We start from the raw sequence: 19,338 nt of genomic DNA, 5'->3' as shown, positions 1-19,338 counted from the left end.
GGCCCACCACAGTCTACACTACAGCTATAGACCGATTCCGTACCGGTTTCATGGTCGCAGCCTACGTATTTCCTGTAGGCGGACTCGACGTAGCTGCGGGGGTAAAACCCTCACCAGGCGCACATCTTCCACTACAGTGAACGGCAGAGTGACTGATGTTAGTTTGCCTCAAACTTTACTCCTTTACCTGCTTTTTTACTAACACTAACATTACAAAGATGCCCAGAACATCGAGATGAACCTGTGTAGTTTATGGCTGCTCCAACAGTAGTGGCAACATAACAAATAAAATAAAACGGAATGTCTAATATTCACCGCGATGGCTGAGACCAGAGCCATTGAGTAATGGTTGAGACAAAGCAGTGAAGAATCCTGCAAGATACATAATTTCAGTCTTACCCAATACCCAATCTTTCTGTTTTATGAACACAAGGCTGCTGTATTTTATACCTCATACTAAGCATTTAAAGTATGAGGTATAAAGTGCAGCAGCCTTGTGTTAATAAAACAGAAATATTTGGTATTGGGTAAGACTGGCGTTATGTATCTTTCACTGCTTTGTCTCAACCATTGCTCAATGGCTCTGGTCTCAGCCATCGCGGTGGATATTAGACATTCCGTTTTATTTTATTTGTTATGTTGCCACTACTGTTGGAGCAGCCATAAACTACACAGGTTCATCTCGATGTTCTGGGCATCTTTGTAATGTTAGTGTTAGTAAAAAAGCAGGTAAAGGAGTAAAGTTTGAGGCAAACTAACATCAGTCACTCTGCCGTTCACTGTAGTGGAAGATGTGCGCCTGGTGAGGGTTTTACCCCCGCAGCTACGTCGAGTCCGCCTACAGGAAATACGTAGGCTGCGACCATGAAACCGGTACGGAATCGGTCTATATGTCGTCAGTAAACTTGCAGATGGTATTTGAGCTGTTTCTGACAACACAATCATGGGTGTACAGCAGAGGGCTCAGTATGCATCCCTGGGGGACTCAAGTCAAGTATAGAGATGTGACTACCCACCTTGACCACGTGGGGTTTGGCAGACAATAAGTCCAGGACACAGGCACACACCGCAGGGTTCAATCCCAGGTCAGTCAGTTTTCTAGCTAGCCTGGTGGGGACTGTGACGTTAAAGGCAGAGCCGAAGTCAATAAATAACAGCCTAAGATAGCCCCCTTCACTGTTGTTGTTGAGATGGGAGAGGGTGGCGTGAACCCTGCAAATTCATGTGCTTTGTTTCCTTACCTAAGCTAGGCTAGGCGTCAATGAAAACATTCTGATAGTACCCAAGTGACCTCTGTTTCCTGTGGTCAATATGATGTCACAGATCAGTCAAATTTAATAGAATGTTGATCATATGCAGTGATGTGATTGCACATGTTTTAACATACAGTGAGGATTCATGGTCAAGTCAAGGTCAAGTGAGTTGTCCTCCGGGAAACTACATTACACGGATACGACAGTATCCATGTAATGTTCTCCCATTGGCCTTGCCTCAGCACATTTATCCAACACTACAGTTATGTAGTGAACAGGCCACAGATAAAGAAAGGTAGTGTACACGTGCAGTATATTGCTGTCCCGTGGTTTATTAGCACCTATACAAAGAAATGCTTTGCCCAGGAAGGGCTTCATCAGGTTCACTCACAGATAGCCATGACCTTTCAAGATGCCATAAAGACAAGCTTTTAGGCCACTGTCGGGGTCACACATGTTTATACTGTATGCACTTCGGAGTCATTTCCTTGGCTACTGTCCTTGAGCTATGGATGCTGTTATGGACATGTTCTTGCTCAAGTCTCTTTCCTACACTTGACTATTTCTTCATCCCAGAACTTGTCAAGATAACTGTAATGTGCAGTGCCACTGCACATTAGTTATCTTGTTATTAGTATTTCTACATTGTGCATGCGGTATTGCTACTTTTACTGAAGTAAATGTGAGTAGCCTACGTCTCCCACCACTGCTAATGTGCATAATGGTTTAGTTTTCTTTCTCTTTCATTCATTCATTCATTCATTCATTCATATTCGTTCATTGGAAATGAAAGTAGGTGGATAGTCAGTAGTTGTCCAATAACTTGCCTGCATGCAAATTATCGTCGGTATAGTATAAGGAGAATTACAGAACAAGAAATTAGAGGCAATAGATTTTTACAGTGTGGCCGAAGGCCAAGCCGTCTAGAACGGGGTTCGTCAGTAGCCTACAGTATGAAAAGTAGACCAGTCAGAAACACACACTGCTACGTGCATGGCATCACAAAAGAGAACCATCTCTGAAATACGAAGAATACCATATCAAGAAGATGTATCACAGTATCACATGCGTGTAAAAAAGAATACTTTTATTCTCCAGTGAATTACTTAGTTACACAAACCATGCTCTTAGGAAGAACTTGTACTATATACACTGTATATAGTACAAGTTCTTCCTAAGAGCATGGTATCTATAAACATCGCTATTTGTATTTGACGACCATCACCACACTAGTCACCAAGACTAGCCATGTCCACAAGCAGCTCACTTGTTCATGTGGGTACGATGCCATCCTAATTCTTCCTGTATAGTGTGGCTTTGTCAGAAATTGTCACTGAACACCAGTTGTACACCAACTGCACACATACTGTACATAGTACCTTACTATTTATAACTAAAGATTGAACAGGGAGGCCATGGTGTTTTAGACATTATGTTGTCTTTGTCCAGGTGAATGCCTCTATGGAGGAGCAGGCCTTCACTGAGGCATGGGGAAAGATGGCCAAAGATGTGTTCCCTCCAGAGCGTGTTAACCTGACTGGTGATGACCTGAAGCTAATGAAGAAGATCAGTGAACTGGGCGCTGCAAACCTGCCAGGGAACGAGAGACAGGAGGTACGTTTTCATGTCTGGATATAGCCTACTGTACTGCTATGTCTGTGTGTAGCTAGTCAATGCCAGATTTCCTCAGAATTATATTTATTAAATATAGTAGATGTACAGTACTGGAGTTTAACATTGATTGCACCCTTTTTCTATAACTTATTTCTAGTACAACACCATTCTTAGCACCATGGACAAAATATATTCAACAGCCAAGGTGTGTCCAGATTGGCTAAATAATACATGCTGGAATCTGGAGCCTGGTAAGTTTGTATATATGAATATTTTATATTTAATTTACATTTTTTACAAAACACAGCACACATACAACTCCCCACATCCCTCCCCTCTCCCCATATACAAACAAACCCACATACATAAAGGACAAAATAAACCATAACAATCAAAATAAAAGAAGAACAACAAGAAGAGACAAATCTACTGTATATTAAATAGCTTCAGGAAATAATAGCTCTTTACTGAGATAACAATAGATACCAACCTACAGTATATAACATTAACGTCTCTGATACAGGTAGGGATACATTTTCCATAAAATCCAAATAAGGTTGCCAAATCTTCAAAAATGTGTTAAATCTTCTCAAGAGGAACATAACTATTAAAATAATTTCTGAGTGAGAATCTCGCAATGAGGAAGGGGGAGTCAGACTTCCATTTTATTGCAATACATTTCCCAGAAACTCCAAGTGCCAAGCGTTGTCTTAGATTTGCAGTTACGTTATACAGTAGTAGTGAAATTGCCTAAAGAGGCAAACTTCAGGGTCCAATGGAAAGGGAGCATCTGTAATTTTAGCCAGACAGATATCATACCAAAACATTTTAACTTATATACATTGCCATGTACAATGCAAAAAGGGGCCTTCTTCTGTATCACGCCTAAAACATACTGTATGTCTGACAGCTCTCTTCTGAGGTACATAATAAAGTTATAACGAGTCAGTCTATATCTTAAATTAATAGTAGCAGAGAGGCTAAAATTAGACCACCATGACACTTAAATTAGACCACAAATGTTCAACAGTAATATTTAAATACGACTCCCACCTTTCTCTAGATTTGTGTATGCCCACTCTTGGGCATTGGATTCAGTAATAATAAGTACATTTTAGAAATTAATCTGTATCCTGGTAAATTTGTCAACGAATAATGTAGTGTATGTTCTGAATTCTGATTCAGATAATCGTGGAAACGTCATATGTCCAAAACTGTTATTTTCAGGATTAAAAAGTAGTTCATGCTGCGATAATTTAGGAAAAAACACAAGTTAGAATATGGAGATAGGAGGTTTCTGCCTGACTGTGACAATGTGGAAACACTATCTTCATCCGAAACATTAACAACTAGAAAAAGTGCCCTTCCGGGCACAGGTCTCCACCAGGTTATCCACAGATCCGTGCAGTTAGAGGTAAAAACACTTTTCGGCCAGTTATAGCGCCACCTTGAGGCTGAGTTGAAATTGTTCATGTGGCATTTTGTCCTCGGCCTAGTGGGAATGTGGGTGCACAATTTCAGGGAAATCACGCGATGTGTTCATGATTTGCAGCATTTTGTTTGAAACTGAGCACTCTTGTGAACTTTGGAAGCCAATCTTAACCAATCAGGATGGAGTCTGCTAAATCTGAAAGACCCGTTTCGTTGAATGGCTCTAGAGAGACTGTGTACCAATTTGCGTGATGTTTGGACAAAATCTGTAGGTGTACTGTGCAAAAACTTGTTTTACACAAAGCGGCCTCCTGGTGGCGCTATAACAGGCCGTTCTGGAAAGTTTGGGGCAGAGGTTCATGGTTGGCATCCAGGGAGTGTGTGTGCAAAATATGGCATCGACCGGGTTAACGGTGGCCGAGATTAGCTGTTCACGGACACACGGACACACACACGGACACACGGACACACACACGGACGGACACGCGGACGGACGGAGTGCAAAACATACTCTCCCCACATGCCTTCGGCCTGGTGGAGACAATAAGAATAAGCCGCATGAAGCTGACTCAACAATGGCTAAGTGGATATGGGAACATGGGCTTAACAGCCCTAACCCTCAGAAAAACAACAGGATAGGAACAATTACCTCACAGATCTAAAAAGGAAGTGTTTTAGCTGTGCTTAATGGGGTGTACAGTATATTGTTTATTTGGATCCCCATTAGCTACTACCTTAACAGTAGCTACTCTTCCTGGGGTCCACACAGAAATAAATGACATTACATAACATTTTTAAAAGGTTTTACATGACAGTATAAGAGAACTGTTAAAAACGTAAAAAGTTAAAAACTATCTCAACTAAACAAAAGTGCTCAGGTCCCCGCCAGGTCAGGTAGGTTATTGTGGCCTCCTGGTGGCACTATAATAGGTCAATGTGAAAAGGTGGGCATTTCTTCCTCTGCCTAGTGAGAGTCTCACGGAAATCACACACTGGCACTGCGTTCATGATTTCAGGCATTTTGTTCAAATGGTAAATCTTTACATAAATATAATATCTAAATTATACAACCATAGTTACATTTTCAGGTTTACAGGTGTTGAGTAGGGTTGGTGTGCACAGTCATTTTGACGGGCAAGTAGAACCTCCGGCTGCCTTAATAGTGTGTGAGATTTATAGATTTTGGGGCATAAATAATATATTAGCAGCTTTTAAATCCAGAATTGGTTGATGTCACCATGTACAAATAAAATGAACAAACTGTACAAAAACAAACTTTCAAAAGGGCACATTGCTGTCCAGAAGGCAAAAGGGCAGGTGCTCTAGCACTAGCTAGTCAAGTGTCTATTTGTGCACCCCTGGGAGCTATGCAAATAGCAATATTAGCTCTCAACTCTTAACTTGCATGGCGTGACATCCATTCATTGACTACTCATTGCTCACTCAACATCCACCCTGGGCGCGTTCCTGTAGGTCTGGATGTTCTGGGTACCCCCACGCAGTAACGCTGTCATTTCTCAACCGTTTCGGACGCGGGCGGCTTGCCGATTTTTTCTTTTTTTACAAACAATGGCCCAGCTCTTTGTTACAGGAGCCGATGCCAAAACATTGTTGTGAACAATGTAAATTGGTATACTGTACAGTAGGTATGAAAAAAGCTGCTCTGAATTATAAATGGGCTTATTATGACCCTAACTGGTTTCATAATCTTGCAAAGTAAAGTAAACATAAAAGGGTGGAACAGGGTAATTCTAAGTATCTCTTTGTGCAAGCCTTTCACAAAACAACCAACCACTCCATTATAATAACAAATAGAGACCCGAGAGGCTATCTCCTTTTCCCACCCAGCTATCAATGTTCTGTGGCCTTCGACTCTCCTCTTTTCCTTGCCTTCATTTCCTACGCCCAGCCTTTTGAAGATATATGTTGTTTTAGGCCACACTAAGAATGCCAAGGCTAATCTTTTGGCCAATGTGTCTGTTCCGTTTCTTTTCCTGCTGACAAAGAGCATTAACTCATCTAAACACCGATGCATGTTAAAAGAAAATTGGAGGGCATGCTATTTGTACAATTTACATTAGAATTGAGATATTAACCCATTTAGGACTGAGACTGATTAAAAAAGTCTTAAAAATTCTAGATCCTGACCTGTTTTCTGAAAAACATAAAATATTGTTAAAAAATAATGTTGCTATACTGTACCTCAAAATGGGTTCCGTCCTAAATGGTTAAGCAGACACTTTGTAAGAGTGCCTTACAAAGTGCAAGTTTAGAGTGAATGGCATGTAGAACAGAGAGAATGGCATTTACTTTATTTACCTTCCTTTTACACCAAATTTTTTATTGAGGTAACTACTGTTCTGTCTTATCTATAACTATAAAGGAACGCTACCACCGTGTGTGTGTGTGTGTGTGTGTGTGTGTGTGTGTGTGTGTGTGTGTGTGTGTGTGTGTGTGTGTGTGTGTGTGTGTGTGTGTGTGTGTGTGTGTGTGTGTGTGTGTGTGTGTGTGTGTGTGTGTGTGTGTGTGTGTGTGTATTGGATCCCTTCAATGAATTGATGTCTATGCTGTAGATGTGTTGAATGATGAGTTTTGTTAAGCTTGTGGTGTCCGAATGCAGCAGTTACCTGTAGTGTACTGTAGTTTCAGTGTTTAAAGGTGTGTTGGATTGTATTTTGATCTCCCCTGCAGAGCTGACAGAAATTATGGCCAACTCCAGGAGTTACAGGAAGCTGCTGTATGCATGGGAGAGTTGGCACAATGAAGCAGGAGTACCTCTTCGAAAGCATTACCCCAGATTTGTACACCTCAGCAACAAGGCATCTGTGGCCGATGGTATGAACCATAACTATGATCTCTGTTCCTGAAAGTACACAATTAGTGGAAGACTATTAGAATTGTATTGCTTATTATTATTCTGATATATTTCTGATAGTTAACATATGACAGCAAATGTTTTATGTGATTCCTTCTTTATTTCTGTCATGATAACCAAGACAAAGAGAAAATCATAAATGTTATCATTGTGTCATGTCAAGGTTATAAAGATACTGGTGATTACTGGCGTTCTTGGTACGAGAAGCCCACCTTTGAAGAGGACCTTGAGAAGCTGTACAAGACTGTAGAGCCCCTCTACCAGCACCTGCATGCATTTGTACGCCGCAAACTCTACAATCAATATGGAGACAAATACATCAACCTTAAAGGACCCATCCCTGCTCATCTGTTAGGTCAGTGGTTGTCAAACATTTTCACATTTTCACAAAAATTGACATGTGGAACCCCATTTGAAAAGTGATTTGTGAGCTTGTTGATCGGCTATTTCTGCTACTGTAGCACGACACTCTTGTGTGACAAAGCTCTGCATTCGTTTCCCCCAAAAATTACATTTCTAGTAGTAGCTGCTTGTATTAGATACTGTTAATTAAGATAGTCTTAATTAATTCCCTGTAATTCTAATTATATTCATGCTTTAATACAGGGAATAAATAGAGACAGAGCCTTGACGACAAACTATACTTAAAATATCTATGCTCAAGGTTTATGCACAATAGAAATAATTATTTCAATCCAAGAAGCGTCTGAACTTTATTTGTTCTTTTAGATACTAGACTAGAGTATTTACTTGAGTATATCGTCTCTGTCTGGTGGAAGCTTCATATGTCCAAAACTGGACATTATGAGCATGAGCGTTGGGCATTAATTTATGAAAAGGTTTCTGCCTGTCCACCACTGTGACACAAACATGTCTCTCCTCCTGGCTCTTCCTCCAGGGAACATGTGGGCTCAGACCTGGAACAACGTTTACGGCATGATGATCCCCTTTCCTGACGAACCCAATGTGGATGTGACTGAGACCATGAAATCACAGGTGAGAGTTGTGGCAGACCATCGAGACCATGTACTACATTTTGTGCCAATGCAAGACACTGGAAAAGTATTGCCATTTAAAAAACAAAACAAAACTGAAGTTTACTTTGTGTCTTTCGACACAGTATGCATTCTCAAGTTATAATTATTGCCCACATGTGTTTTTCCCCAGCTGAATTTGGAATAGCTTAGGTCATATTTAAACACATACATATACAATACATACAACATACAGTACATGCATAAATATATACACATACAGTTTGTATAGAGAGTTGAAGGCAGTCATCTTTGTCTGAGCTTATCCAACGGATGGCAACAATTAATGCTAATGAATGATTAACACTTTAAGGGGAAGGCAAACTTAGGAAACCACCCCATTGCCAACATTGGCAGTGGGTGTGTTCACTGGCACACTGGCATAGGTGTGAGAGATAGGGTTTTTATTTTAATTTTTTTAGATGTCAATTAAATTGAAGTCCCCTCACATCGGTGTGCAAATTACATCCTACACATTCAAACTCTGACTGGGGAGGGAGTCTGGGAGATTTTTCATAGGTTTCATAGGTTTTCATGTTAAAGAAAGAAAAAATAAATAAAATTACAATATACTGTATATAAGACGCCCTGAAAGCGAGAAGCGACCTCGCCCTAAAGGGCGAGCACTGGCGCTTTGGCATGGGGGGCCAGATCAACATATGGAATGAATTCTGTACTGGCCATATATGGAGCGTGTCTAGGGTTTGATGAGGTCAGATCAACATATGGGCCCAGCCCAGGTAGGGCCGGGCCTTCATTTTCGGGCCGGTTGAGAACTCTAGTTTTCGCCGGCTGCCGGGCGGCGAAACATTAATAACTTTGTCTAGAGTTTGAATGGACAGGTCAAAAAGGAGACATCGAAGATGAAGGACGGGTGGTGAAGATCAACATATGGAATGTCAGCAGGTCAGCTCCATATATGGAGATCTAAGGGTTTGAGGTCAGATGTAGAGTTGCTGGCTGGCTATATGCAGATCTAGGTGATGATCCAGTCTTCTCCATGTATGGCTATTCAGGGTTGGTGAGGTCAGTGTCGTGATCTTCATATATGGCGACGGCCATATATGGTCACAATAATAATTGATGTGGTGTCATAATAACAATGTAATGTTGATATGGGACACTGACTATCAAGAAAATAAAAGCATGGCACTTCATGTCAAAATGGTTGACGATGCCGACCCCTGGAGCAGACTTTATTTACTGGCGATGAGATAATAGTTGTGAACCTGGCAGGCTGGCAGCTTCATCTTTGTTGTTTCACATAAAAAGGTGTGAACCATAAAAGGTTGCTGTTTTCTGCTCTGTGTTTTTGTTGCTTTGCGCCTGGATAAACTGCAGTGTCTCATCTCCTGAATTGCAGCAACTTTGTTGGATGGCTGTTTTGTCCATGGTGATTTTGCAGTGCCACTTTAACAGTGCCAGATTTACAGTAGTAGGGGCCCCTGGGCTAGACAAAATGTCAGGGCCCCGTCAGGGGTCTCCACTGAGTCAAATTACTAACAAGGGTGAGTAAATAATTACTAACACAGGTTCTTCTTATGCCATTTCCTGAAAAGTAACAGTTTTGGACATACAAGGTTTCCACCTGACAGTGACGATATTGTAGCCTGCAGTGCATGTGACCTCATACACCTCTCCCTCCTCCTCCTCCATCAGGGCTACAATGCCACACACATGTTCCGTGTTGCTGAGGAGTTCTTCACCTCTCTGGGTCTCATCAAGATGCCCCAGGAGTTCTGGGACGAGTCCATGCTGGAGAAGCCCGAAGGTCGAGAAGTGGTGTGTCACGCCTCCGCCTGGGACTTCTACAACCGCAAAGACTTCAGGTTAGTGTGATGTAACTCTTTATTCTTACCTAAAGGGCAGTCCATACTATCTACGACCATCGAACTTTTCGTCGGAAAGCTCCGGTACAACTACAACATGACGTCACTCGCAACTTCTGAAACGCATTCCTCCGAATTTTTGTTCTGAAAGCTGCGCTCCCATATGATGTGACTCTCCGAACTCTACTTCGGAGAAGAAATTAAAGTCTGATCTTTCCGACGACAAGTTCGGTGGTCGGAGAGAGTATGGACTGCCCTTGAGTTACAGCTGTACTTGGAGTTTCTTCCCCACTCTAGTCTACACCAAATCTCAGATCTACAAATAACAGATCTACAAGCTCACAACGTGTGGCAAATGTTCCCCCCAGAATAGGGATGTGAGGTTTCAAGTGTTTAACATACTTCCAAACTGGCATCCCTATTTTGGGCATCAGAAATAGTAGGTTGGATATTTTCGACACAACATACAAAGGAAGTATGTATAGAGCTTAAAGCTGCAATTCAAATACTAATACTAATACTGTTTTTAGTGAATAAAGCGTTATTTGAACCAATCTATAATAGTAATAATAATAATCAATAATAATAATCAAGAAGCATGTTTTCGTACGGTATATCAACAACTCAATTTCTGGGTAGCTCAGTTGGTAGATCACTCTCCTTTGAGCTAAGGTGTTGATCTCCAAGCCAACTCACATGAGGATCGACTCCTGCGTGTTCTTGGCAGATACCAACAATAAGACCTACCTACTAACTAACATAATTTACTTTTATAATCAACTACTAAACCAATAAGTCAGATGATTAACCACTTAAGTCCTGTTTTATACTGTGTTGTATGACGGTGGCATGCAAAAGTTGCAAACATGATAGCAAATAACGAGAATTGCATGTAATAATCAATGAAATGTAACCGAGGAAGTAATTGTGGTATTGTTTTGAAGTCACATGGCTCAGGCCCTACTATAACTATAACCTGCATGCTTCCTTTGTCTGTAGGATCAAGCAGTGTACCACGGTGACAATGGAGCAGCTCTTCACCGTGCACCATGAGATGGGACATGTGGAGTACTACCTGCAGTACCAGGACAAGCCTGTGGGCTACCGCCGCGGAGCCAACCCAGGCTTCCATGAGGCTATTGGGGATGTGCTGTCTCTGTCCGTCTCCACCCCCAAACATCTGGTTGAGATCGGCCTGCTGGACAATTCCACCAATGACACTGGTATTAATGACCCCATATGGTTGACTGGAGTCCCTCAGGGCTCCACACTAGTGGATTTTTATTTTTTCCTGTTATAGTCTGATATCTCACCTCTTCAGACTTCACCTAGCCTCGACGACCTTGCAGGCGTATGCAAAGGCTACAATAATATTGTAGCCTTTGCATATGCCTGCAAGGTCGTTGAAAGGTCATCTAAATGATTTTCGCGTTTAGTTTTCATAATCAAATCGAGGCAAGATCCCTAGGCCATGATAAGATGGCCTATCATTCATTTAAATTAGTTTTTGGCTTTGTTTACGCAAATGGGAAGGCTAAACAATGCATTGTTTTTCTATACAGGAAATCAAGATCAGAGAGACCTCAACTACCTGTTGAAGATGGCCCTAGAGAAAATGGCTTTCCTGCCCTTTGGCTACCTCATAGACCAGTGGAGATGGGGGGTGTTCAGCGGGCAAACGCCACCAGAACGATACAACGCTGAGTGGTGGCACCTCAGGTAATCCTTTAAAAAAAATGATAATAATAATATATATATATATATATATAGAGTTTGCATGTTCTCCCCGTGTCCCCTAGGGTAGGTACCCTAGCAAAACACATGCAGTAATCCTGGTCACTAAACTGCCTCCCCCTGGCCAGCCGGGGCGCTTGATGGAGGGGAAAGGAACTGGTTTGCAATAACGTGTTCCTTCCACGCGCTACGTCCAACCAGGGAAACTCCCCCCTGTCAGGTGTAAAGGAGCAACTTGGACACTCAGGCATGAAGGAAGCATGAGTTCAAGTCCGTTGCTCTCCCCTTGTCCGGCCATATATGGGGGACTAGGTTGGTGGAGGGTGTGTAGAGCCCAGGATCACATTAGATGATTGACACAGGGGTGAAAAATGGGTTACAAAATCGTGGGATAAAAAATATATTAGAAAAAAAAAACTTTTATTATTGTTGTTTAATAATTTTAAGGCCTATGGAACATTACACTTACTGGGTTTGTCAATAAACGTGTTCCTGAATCTAGGATGTATATCGCCACTGTCGGTTGTTAACGTTGGTTGTCCAAAATCATCACTTTTCAGGAAATACCAGAAAAGTACCTGTGGTGGACCCATTGTAGTATTATTTGGTCCCAGGCGCTTGTTAACACTACTTTTCATTGGTTCAGTATTTATAACAGAATAGAAATCTTGAAGGAAAAATAAATTGGCCACACACACTGATAGCCAAAGTGCCAATACTTTAGGACGCAGAGTACAAGAAATCTACACCCACAAATAGCAAAAAACGACAAACTCAAACAAACAAGTTGCAATGTGACGCATTGTGAGCTTGTAGATCGGCTATATATCTTCGCTACTTTTGCGCAACACTATTGTATGACTAAGTAGGGCAACAATTTATGAAAAAAAGAAAAAGAAAAGAAAAGCATGGCAATAAAAGGTTTCTGTCCCACAACAATGATATACTGTATTCTACTGAGTCATGCAGTGGTTCCCAAACCTTTTAGCTCGAGACCCAAAAGAGAAATTTGATGTCTTGTATTGTATTCTTTGTATTCTTTTGTATTATTTTTTTTTCTCTTTACTTTTTTATCTACTCACGAAACCATACAAATGGGTCCACGACGTTGCCATACAGTATGGAGACAGAAAGGATCATTTTGAGTTGCCACACACCAATGTGTTGTGAATCCGCCTTGCCCTTCTCCTGTTCCATTTTAAAGGACAAAGTACCAAGGAATCTGCCCACCGATCAAGCGTACAGAGGAACACTTTGATGCTGGAGCAAAATACCACATTCCTGGCAACACACCCTATATCAGGTATAGTAGCATCGACCAGCAGCACTGCATAGTAGAATATAAGCCAAATGTAGCAACATATTGTTTTTTCTCTTTATTATTGTTACTTATTTTTGTGACATCAATATTACAAAACCTATATCCAGGTGTCATTTTTTCCACTGTCCACAGATTTCTTCTTTCTTTTTCTATTATTTTTTGTGTGCAGTTAACCAATTTCACCTGGATCAGGATTTAATTAACACAGACAAAGAGACAAAGACAAAGTTTACACTTTTGCATGACATGCATGTAGATATCAGTGACTATATCGAATCTATCCACTTCTGCATCGTGGGGGGTTTGGTATGCAACCAACACAAAATGCCAAATAAATATTCATGAGGTCGTCTTGCCTGAAAATCTCCCAACACCTAATATTGTAACAGTTCTACAATGATAGCACATTTGAGCTACTGATTTCATTTTAATGCTAACATTTTCCAGTGCAGATCGAATCAATCTTGTGCTGTAAAGGTTATAAATGTAAAACTGATATTTTAATCTTTTTTTGGAAAGCTGATGACTTTCACGCCACTACATTTCTTTTCAGTATTTTCACTACTTTTGAAAATGTCTGATTTAGTTTTTATTTGTTTTTTCATCATAATTTGTACTTGAATACTTATTTATTTGAGTATGTACTTTGTCCCCTGCTGCATAAATTACCTCAAAATGCAACTTGGTATGAATGAGACAACTCAGCAACCGACTGGCTCCCCTGCAGGTATTTTGTCAGCTTCATCCTGCAGTTCCAATTCCACGAGAAACTGTGCGAGGCAGCCAACCAGACTGGTCCCCTGCACACATGTGACATCTACCGTTCAGAGGCAGCCGGAGCCATCTTAGAGTAAGTGCTCTTATACAGGAGTTTACCTATTTCACAAACATCATAGAATATCAAAATATGGGTGTCATAATTCTTAACCACTTGGACCCTAGTGTCCCTATTCTGAGGGAAACATTCAGCCTGTCACGGGCAGCCCGTGCCCTATAGACCGATTCCGTACCGGTTTCATGGTCGCAGCCTACGTATTTCCTGTAGGCGGACTCGACGTAGCTGCGGGGGTAAAACCCTCACCAGGCGCACCTCTTCCACTACAGTGAACGGCAGAGTGACTGATGTTAGTTTGCCTCAAACTTTACTCCTTTACCTGCTTTTTTACTAACACTAACATTACAAAGATGCCCAGAACATTGAGATGAACCTGTGTAGTTTATGGCTGCTCCAACAGTAGTGGCAACATAACAAATAAAATAAAACGGAATGTCTAATATCCACCGCGATGGCTGAGACCAGAGCCATTGAGTAATGGTTGAGACAAAGCAGTGAAGAATCCTGCAAGATACATAATTTCAGTCTTACCCAATACCCAATCTTTCTGTTTTATGAACACAAGGCTGCTGTATTTTATACCTCATACTAAGCATTTAAAGTATGAGGTATAAAGTACAGCAGCCTTGTGTTAATAAAACAGAAATATTTGGTATTGGGTAAGACTGGCGTTATGTATCTTTCACTGCTTTGTCTCAACCATTGCTCAATGGCTCTGGTCTCCGCCACCGCGGTGGATATTAGACATTCCGTTTTTATTTTATTTTTATGTTGCCACTACTGTTGGAGCAGCCATAAACTACACAGGTTCATCTCGATGTTCTGGGCATCTTTGTAATGTTAGTGTTAGTAAAAAAGCAGGTAAAGGAGTAAAGTTTGAGGCAAACTAACATCAGTCACTCTGCCGTTCACTGTAGTGGAAGACGTGCGCCTGGTGAGGGTTTTACCCCCGCAGCTACGTTGAGTCCGCCTACAGGAAATACGTAGGCTGCGACCATGAAACCGGTACGGAATCGGTCTATAGACAATATCAAGGATCTTGCACACAGACCTGCTAACTAAGTCAACTTGACAAACCAGCTGGATTGGAAGTGACGGTTCATATATATTGTACAATGACATTTTTAGTAATTAACACAATGATTGAAATAGTTTTAAATATGTTTATATTTGTATTTATTGACACTGAAGTTGAATTATGTTTGTCACCTGTCTCTCCTCTGCAGTGCTGGCACTCCTCTCTAGATTGGAGGGGCCAAGTACTGTAGAGGAAGAGGGGTGTTTGTTTATGTTTATGTCTTATTTTTGTTAGGCTCTGTAAATGAATTGGGCCTGTGAAATGTAAATGTATATTTAATATTCCTTTAATGTACTGTATAGGGAGGTGGCAGATTAGTGAGATTACTCATAGGCTTAGTTAGCTATGTGGTGAGTTAACTAATGACCACTTAATAATTAGAGGATGGTGTGCCCCACCTGTTTAAGAGCAGGATTGCTGCAGGTGAAGGCAGTTCAGTCTCACTTGAGGCAGGTTGAGTAAGAGGCAACAGGGGAGAACTGCAAGCCAGGGAAAAGCCTGTAACAGTTCCTGCTTGTCTCTTGAGTGTATATAGTTTTCAAGTGTTCATTTTGTTTTATTGGAATGTTGTTTTGGCCAGTATTATTTATTTGTTGTACTTTGTTACTGACTTGCACTGCACTTTCAAGGTACATAAAAATGTACTTGTGGACCTGTCTACTTCATGGAGCCTCGACCAACGGCTGGCAAATATCTGATATACAAGCCCCCTTTCCCCCTTCCCCTTTTAGCCGTTTTCATTTGATTTTATACATTGGCTAATGGCCAACATCAGCTATTTTTGACCATTTTCTTGAAATCTTGAAAGTAGATTTGGTGTAGAGGGAAATGCTAATAGACCTATTATAGAGCCCCAGGGTTTAAGTTGTAAATAAAACATGTCCATGTGTATGCAGTCCTTTTGACTTTTGTTTTCACACCTGTAAATCTGTGACGTGACAATTAAGTTGAAGTGAGAAAAATTCCATGTTGCAGGAAGGTGCTGAAGGCTGGCTCTTCCAAACCCTGGCCTGAAGTGCTCCAGGAGGCCCTGGGCACTAACGAGATGGACGCCGGTGCCCTGATGAGATACTTTGATCCCGTCATCACATGGCTCAAAGAGCAGAACAAAGAAGAGACCGTGGGGTGGCCTGACTTCAACTGGGTCCCACCTGTGCCAGAGGGCTACCCAGCGGGCGTTGGTAATAGAGCCTATAGCTGACGGTTTAATGGAGATTAAGAAATAAAGTACATAGCACCCAAAATCTCCATTGTTTAAGCTTCGACCTAACACAACACAAACACACCAGTGAATCATCCCATGTCCTTGAACCTGTCCTCCCAGATAAGAACACGGATGAGCAGCAGGCCAAGAAGTTCCTTGAGGAGTACAACAGCACAGCGGAGGTGGTGTGGAACGCCTACACCGAGGCCTCCTGGGCGTACAACACTGACATCAATGACGCCAACAAAGACGCCATGGTGAGACCCTCAAGGCTAAACTATGCTTTGTCAGATGACCATGACGCTTGGCGTATATAAAAAAAAGACCCTTTTGACGTACACTTGGGCGTCTATAGGTGGCGTAGAGCAGTGGTTCTCAAAGTGGGGTCCAGGGACACCCAGGGATCCTTGGGGAGGGGCTCCCGGGGGTCCCCAGCAAAATGTGTTGATACAGCATCACAATCATTTATCCATATTTTATACGTAGCGGATATATAGCAGCAGATATACAAGCTTGCAGCGCGGCCCGAAGTGACACAAGCTTTTATGTTTGCTATTTTTGAGCAGCAGCTAGATCGGCTACTTTTGTGTGTCATTGTAATATGACGATGTAGGGCATTATATATATCACATATATGAGATAAGGGACAAAACTGTCAAATCGGATACATTCAAATCCAATGGATGTATTTGTAGACACAGGTCTCAACTACCAATCTTGAGAAGGAACAGGTTTTTCGCATAACATTTCTTTCTAAAATGGGACATTTATGCACTTCATAACTGATTCATGTCAACTCCGTCAGAATCCCTTTTATTTTAATTTGATAATTTCAACAATAATATAATCCCCAGTTATCTTATAATGGCTTTCAGTAATCAAGTTAAGTAATACAATTCTTTTAATATTGTTTTGTTCCAATATCACACTATTATGAAATATCTAATTTCTCAAATCCGTCATTTCAACCTTTATTTTCACATTTTAACATGAAAACCATGTAAAAAAAGAAAAAATCATCATTACGTATCATTTCAGTTGGTGTTTCAATACATAAGCACAAAGGATTTGACATCGAATCGTCTATTTCTTTGGAAATTAACAAAAACATCACGCGACCAACGTCTGACGGAGTTGACGAACATCTGACGGAGTTGACAAGTTGAACTGATTTAGGTTCTAGACCACCTAGGATCTTGATTCTGGTGACTAATCCCACATTTTCAAGGATGAGGAATACAGCGGTACTATTTATATTGGCCCTGTGACCATGGCAGCCATTTTAAAAATGGCCGCCACCTGCTGTTATTTTACAATAACTCAAGTTCTACACCAGTCCTAGGATCTTGATTCTGGTGACTAATCATACATTTTCAAGGATGTTTGATACATTGGTACTATTTAGATTTGTCCTGTGACCATGGTAGACATTTTTCAAATTTTCCCAATAACTCAAGTTCTACACCACCTAGGATCTTGATTCTGGTGACTAATCCTACATTTTCAAGGAGGAGGAATACAGTTGTACTATTTAGATTTATCCTGTGACAATGGCAGCCATTTTCAAAAATGGTGGACCTGCTATTATTTTACCAATTTAGTCAGGGAATATTATCAGAATAATGTCAAATCTGTGAATACATTTCTTACCAAGAATTTTCTTCACCAATGTGTTTGTAAAGGTGTCTAATAACAGTCGGGTACCATACCAAGTGGCTATGGCCAAACTAGGGAGTCTATTGCCAAACTAGGGGTCAAACCCCTTGGGCTAAATTCGGCCATATATCCACTTGCCCAAATGTGCTGACCTCATTTTGTGATGACGGCTATGGCCGTTTTCAGCCCAAGGAGTGTTCTTCGTGCATAGCTAATGCTTGGAATGCATTCAGAATCATGAAAACTCCCTAGTTTGACATGTCACATGCTACTTAAAGCATAATGAACATTTTGCCTTACTGTATATAGGTTGTTGATGGTACCCCAACTTTCAGCAGCTGTCAAAAGTTCCCCTAGGGTGGTTTAATATAAAGCAATGTGGGATATGTTAGTAGACACCCTTCCAAACACATTGGTGAAGAAAATTCTTGATAAGGAATTTATTACCAGATTGCATTAATATCCCCTGACTAAATAACTCATCTTCTAGACCAGGGATACTCAAATAGCTGAACATGTGGGCCTCATTATGAAAATGGCAAGGGGCCAGGGGCCAGTTGATAAAAGGACAACATTTATGATACTTTATACTTTTCTGCTTTATTTCCACCTAACGTATGAAAAGATAAGTGCAATGTGCATTATTTTATGGTTTGGCCATTTTCTCTCTTTTAAATAATGCTGTGCAATTAGCACATTCAACACATACAACTTTCCATAAAACAAACTAATGTACATTGTCTGCCTGCCTGTGTGCCTGCCTGCCTGTCTCTGTCTGCCTGCCTGTCTCTGTCTGTCTGCCTGCCTGTCTCTCTGCCTGCCTGCCTGCCTGCCTGTCTGCAGAGATGGGAAGTAACGGTAACGAAGTACTTTTTTCGAGTATCTGTACTTTATTACTGAGTACATATTTTTCTGACTACTTTTTACTTTTATCCATTACATTTAAGCTAAAGTTGTCAAATCCATCCTGCCCCAAAAAAACAAATTGGCGATTTTAATTTGTTATCAATAGGCCTATGTAGCGGTTTGAAATGGTACCTATAAATTGGTTGCTGGGATGCCAGTCAGGCCTGACAATAATAAAGTATTAAATAAAAAATAATCAAACGCTACAAAGGGTGCATGAACGCTCACATAAACCCGTACAAACTCAGCAGCAGAATGGAGTGGGCGGGGTCTATGGGCTGGAAACCAGGCTACAGCAGAATACCATTCCATGCACTCCACTCCAACCCTGTCCGGATTTTGACGTTTGCTCAGTAGCAACACACACAGACGGTACTGGTGTGTGGTGCACAAAGTGTGTTGCGCTTGTTCTGAACCAACGCTGTCCTCCTGAACAAGTTGTTCAGGAGGACATTGGAATGAAAGCAGCAGATCCTCCTGGCGAACACACAACACTAGAGCTAATACTGAAGCTAACTAAACACAACATGCAACGCTAGCCCAAACATTTAGATTCTCGTAGAGGTTT

At 41.2% G+C, this 19,338-nt stretch overlaps 1 protein-coding gene across 1 annotated transcript in view; it reads left to right on the top strand.

The window, feature by feature from the left end:
• Positions 1-19,338, top strand: part of ace (angiotensin I converting enzyme (peptidyl-dipeptidase A) 1) — a 37,320-nt gene that overhangs the window by 4,398 nt on the left and 13,584 nt on the right. The window contains exons 2-13 of the mRNA XM_083788029.1: positions 2,703-2,867; positions 3,025-3,118; positions 6,990-7,133; positions 7,337-7,528; positions 8,072-8,169; positions 9,867-10,036; positions 11,036-11,259; positions 11,599-11,755; positions 12,975-13,073; positions 13,819-13,941; positions 15,980-16,185; positions 16,329-16,465. Coding sequence (XP_083644155.1) covers positions 2,703-2,867; positions 3,025-3,118; positions 6,990-7,133; positions 7,337-7,528; positions 8,072-8,169; positions 9,867-10,036; positions 11,036-11,259; positions 11,599-11,755; positions 12,975-13,073; positions 13,819-13,941; positions 15,980-16,185; positions 16,329-16,465 — 1,809 coding nt within the window. The remainder of the gene's footprint in view (positions 1-2,702; positions 2,868-3,024; positions 3,119-6,989; positions 7,134-7,336; positions 7,529-8,071; positions 8,170-9,866; positions 10,037-11,035; positions 11,260-11,598; positions 11,756-12,974; positions 13,074-13,818; positions 13,942-15,979; positions 16,186-16,328; positions 16,466-19,338) is intronic.

This window comes from Protomyctophum parallelum, assembly GCF_964188405.1.
Source record: "Protomyctophum parallelum genome assembly, chromosome: 17".
Lineage (NCBI taxonomy): Eukaryota > Metazoa > Chordata > Actinopteri > Myctophiformes > Myctophidae > Protomyctophum > Protomyctophum parallelum.
This window is presented reverse-complemented; position numbering and strand designations above follow the sequence as displayed.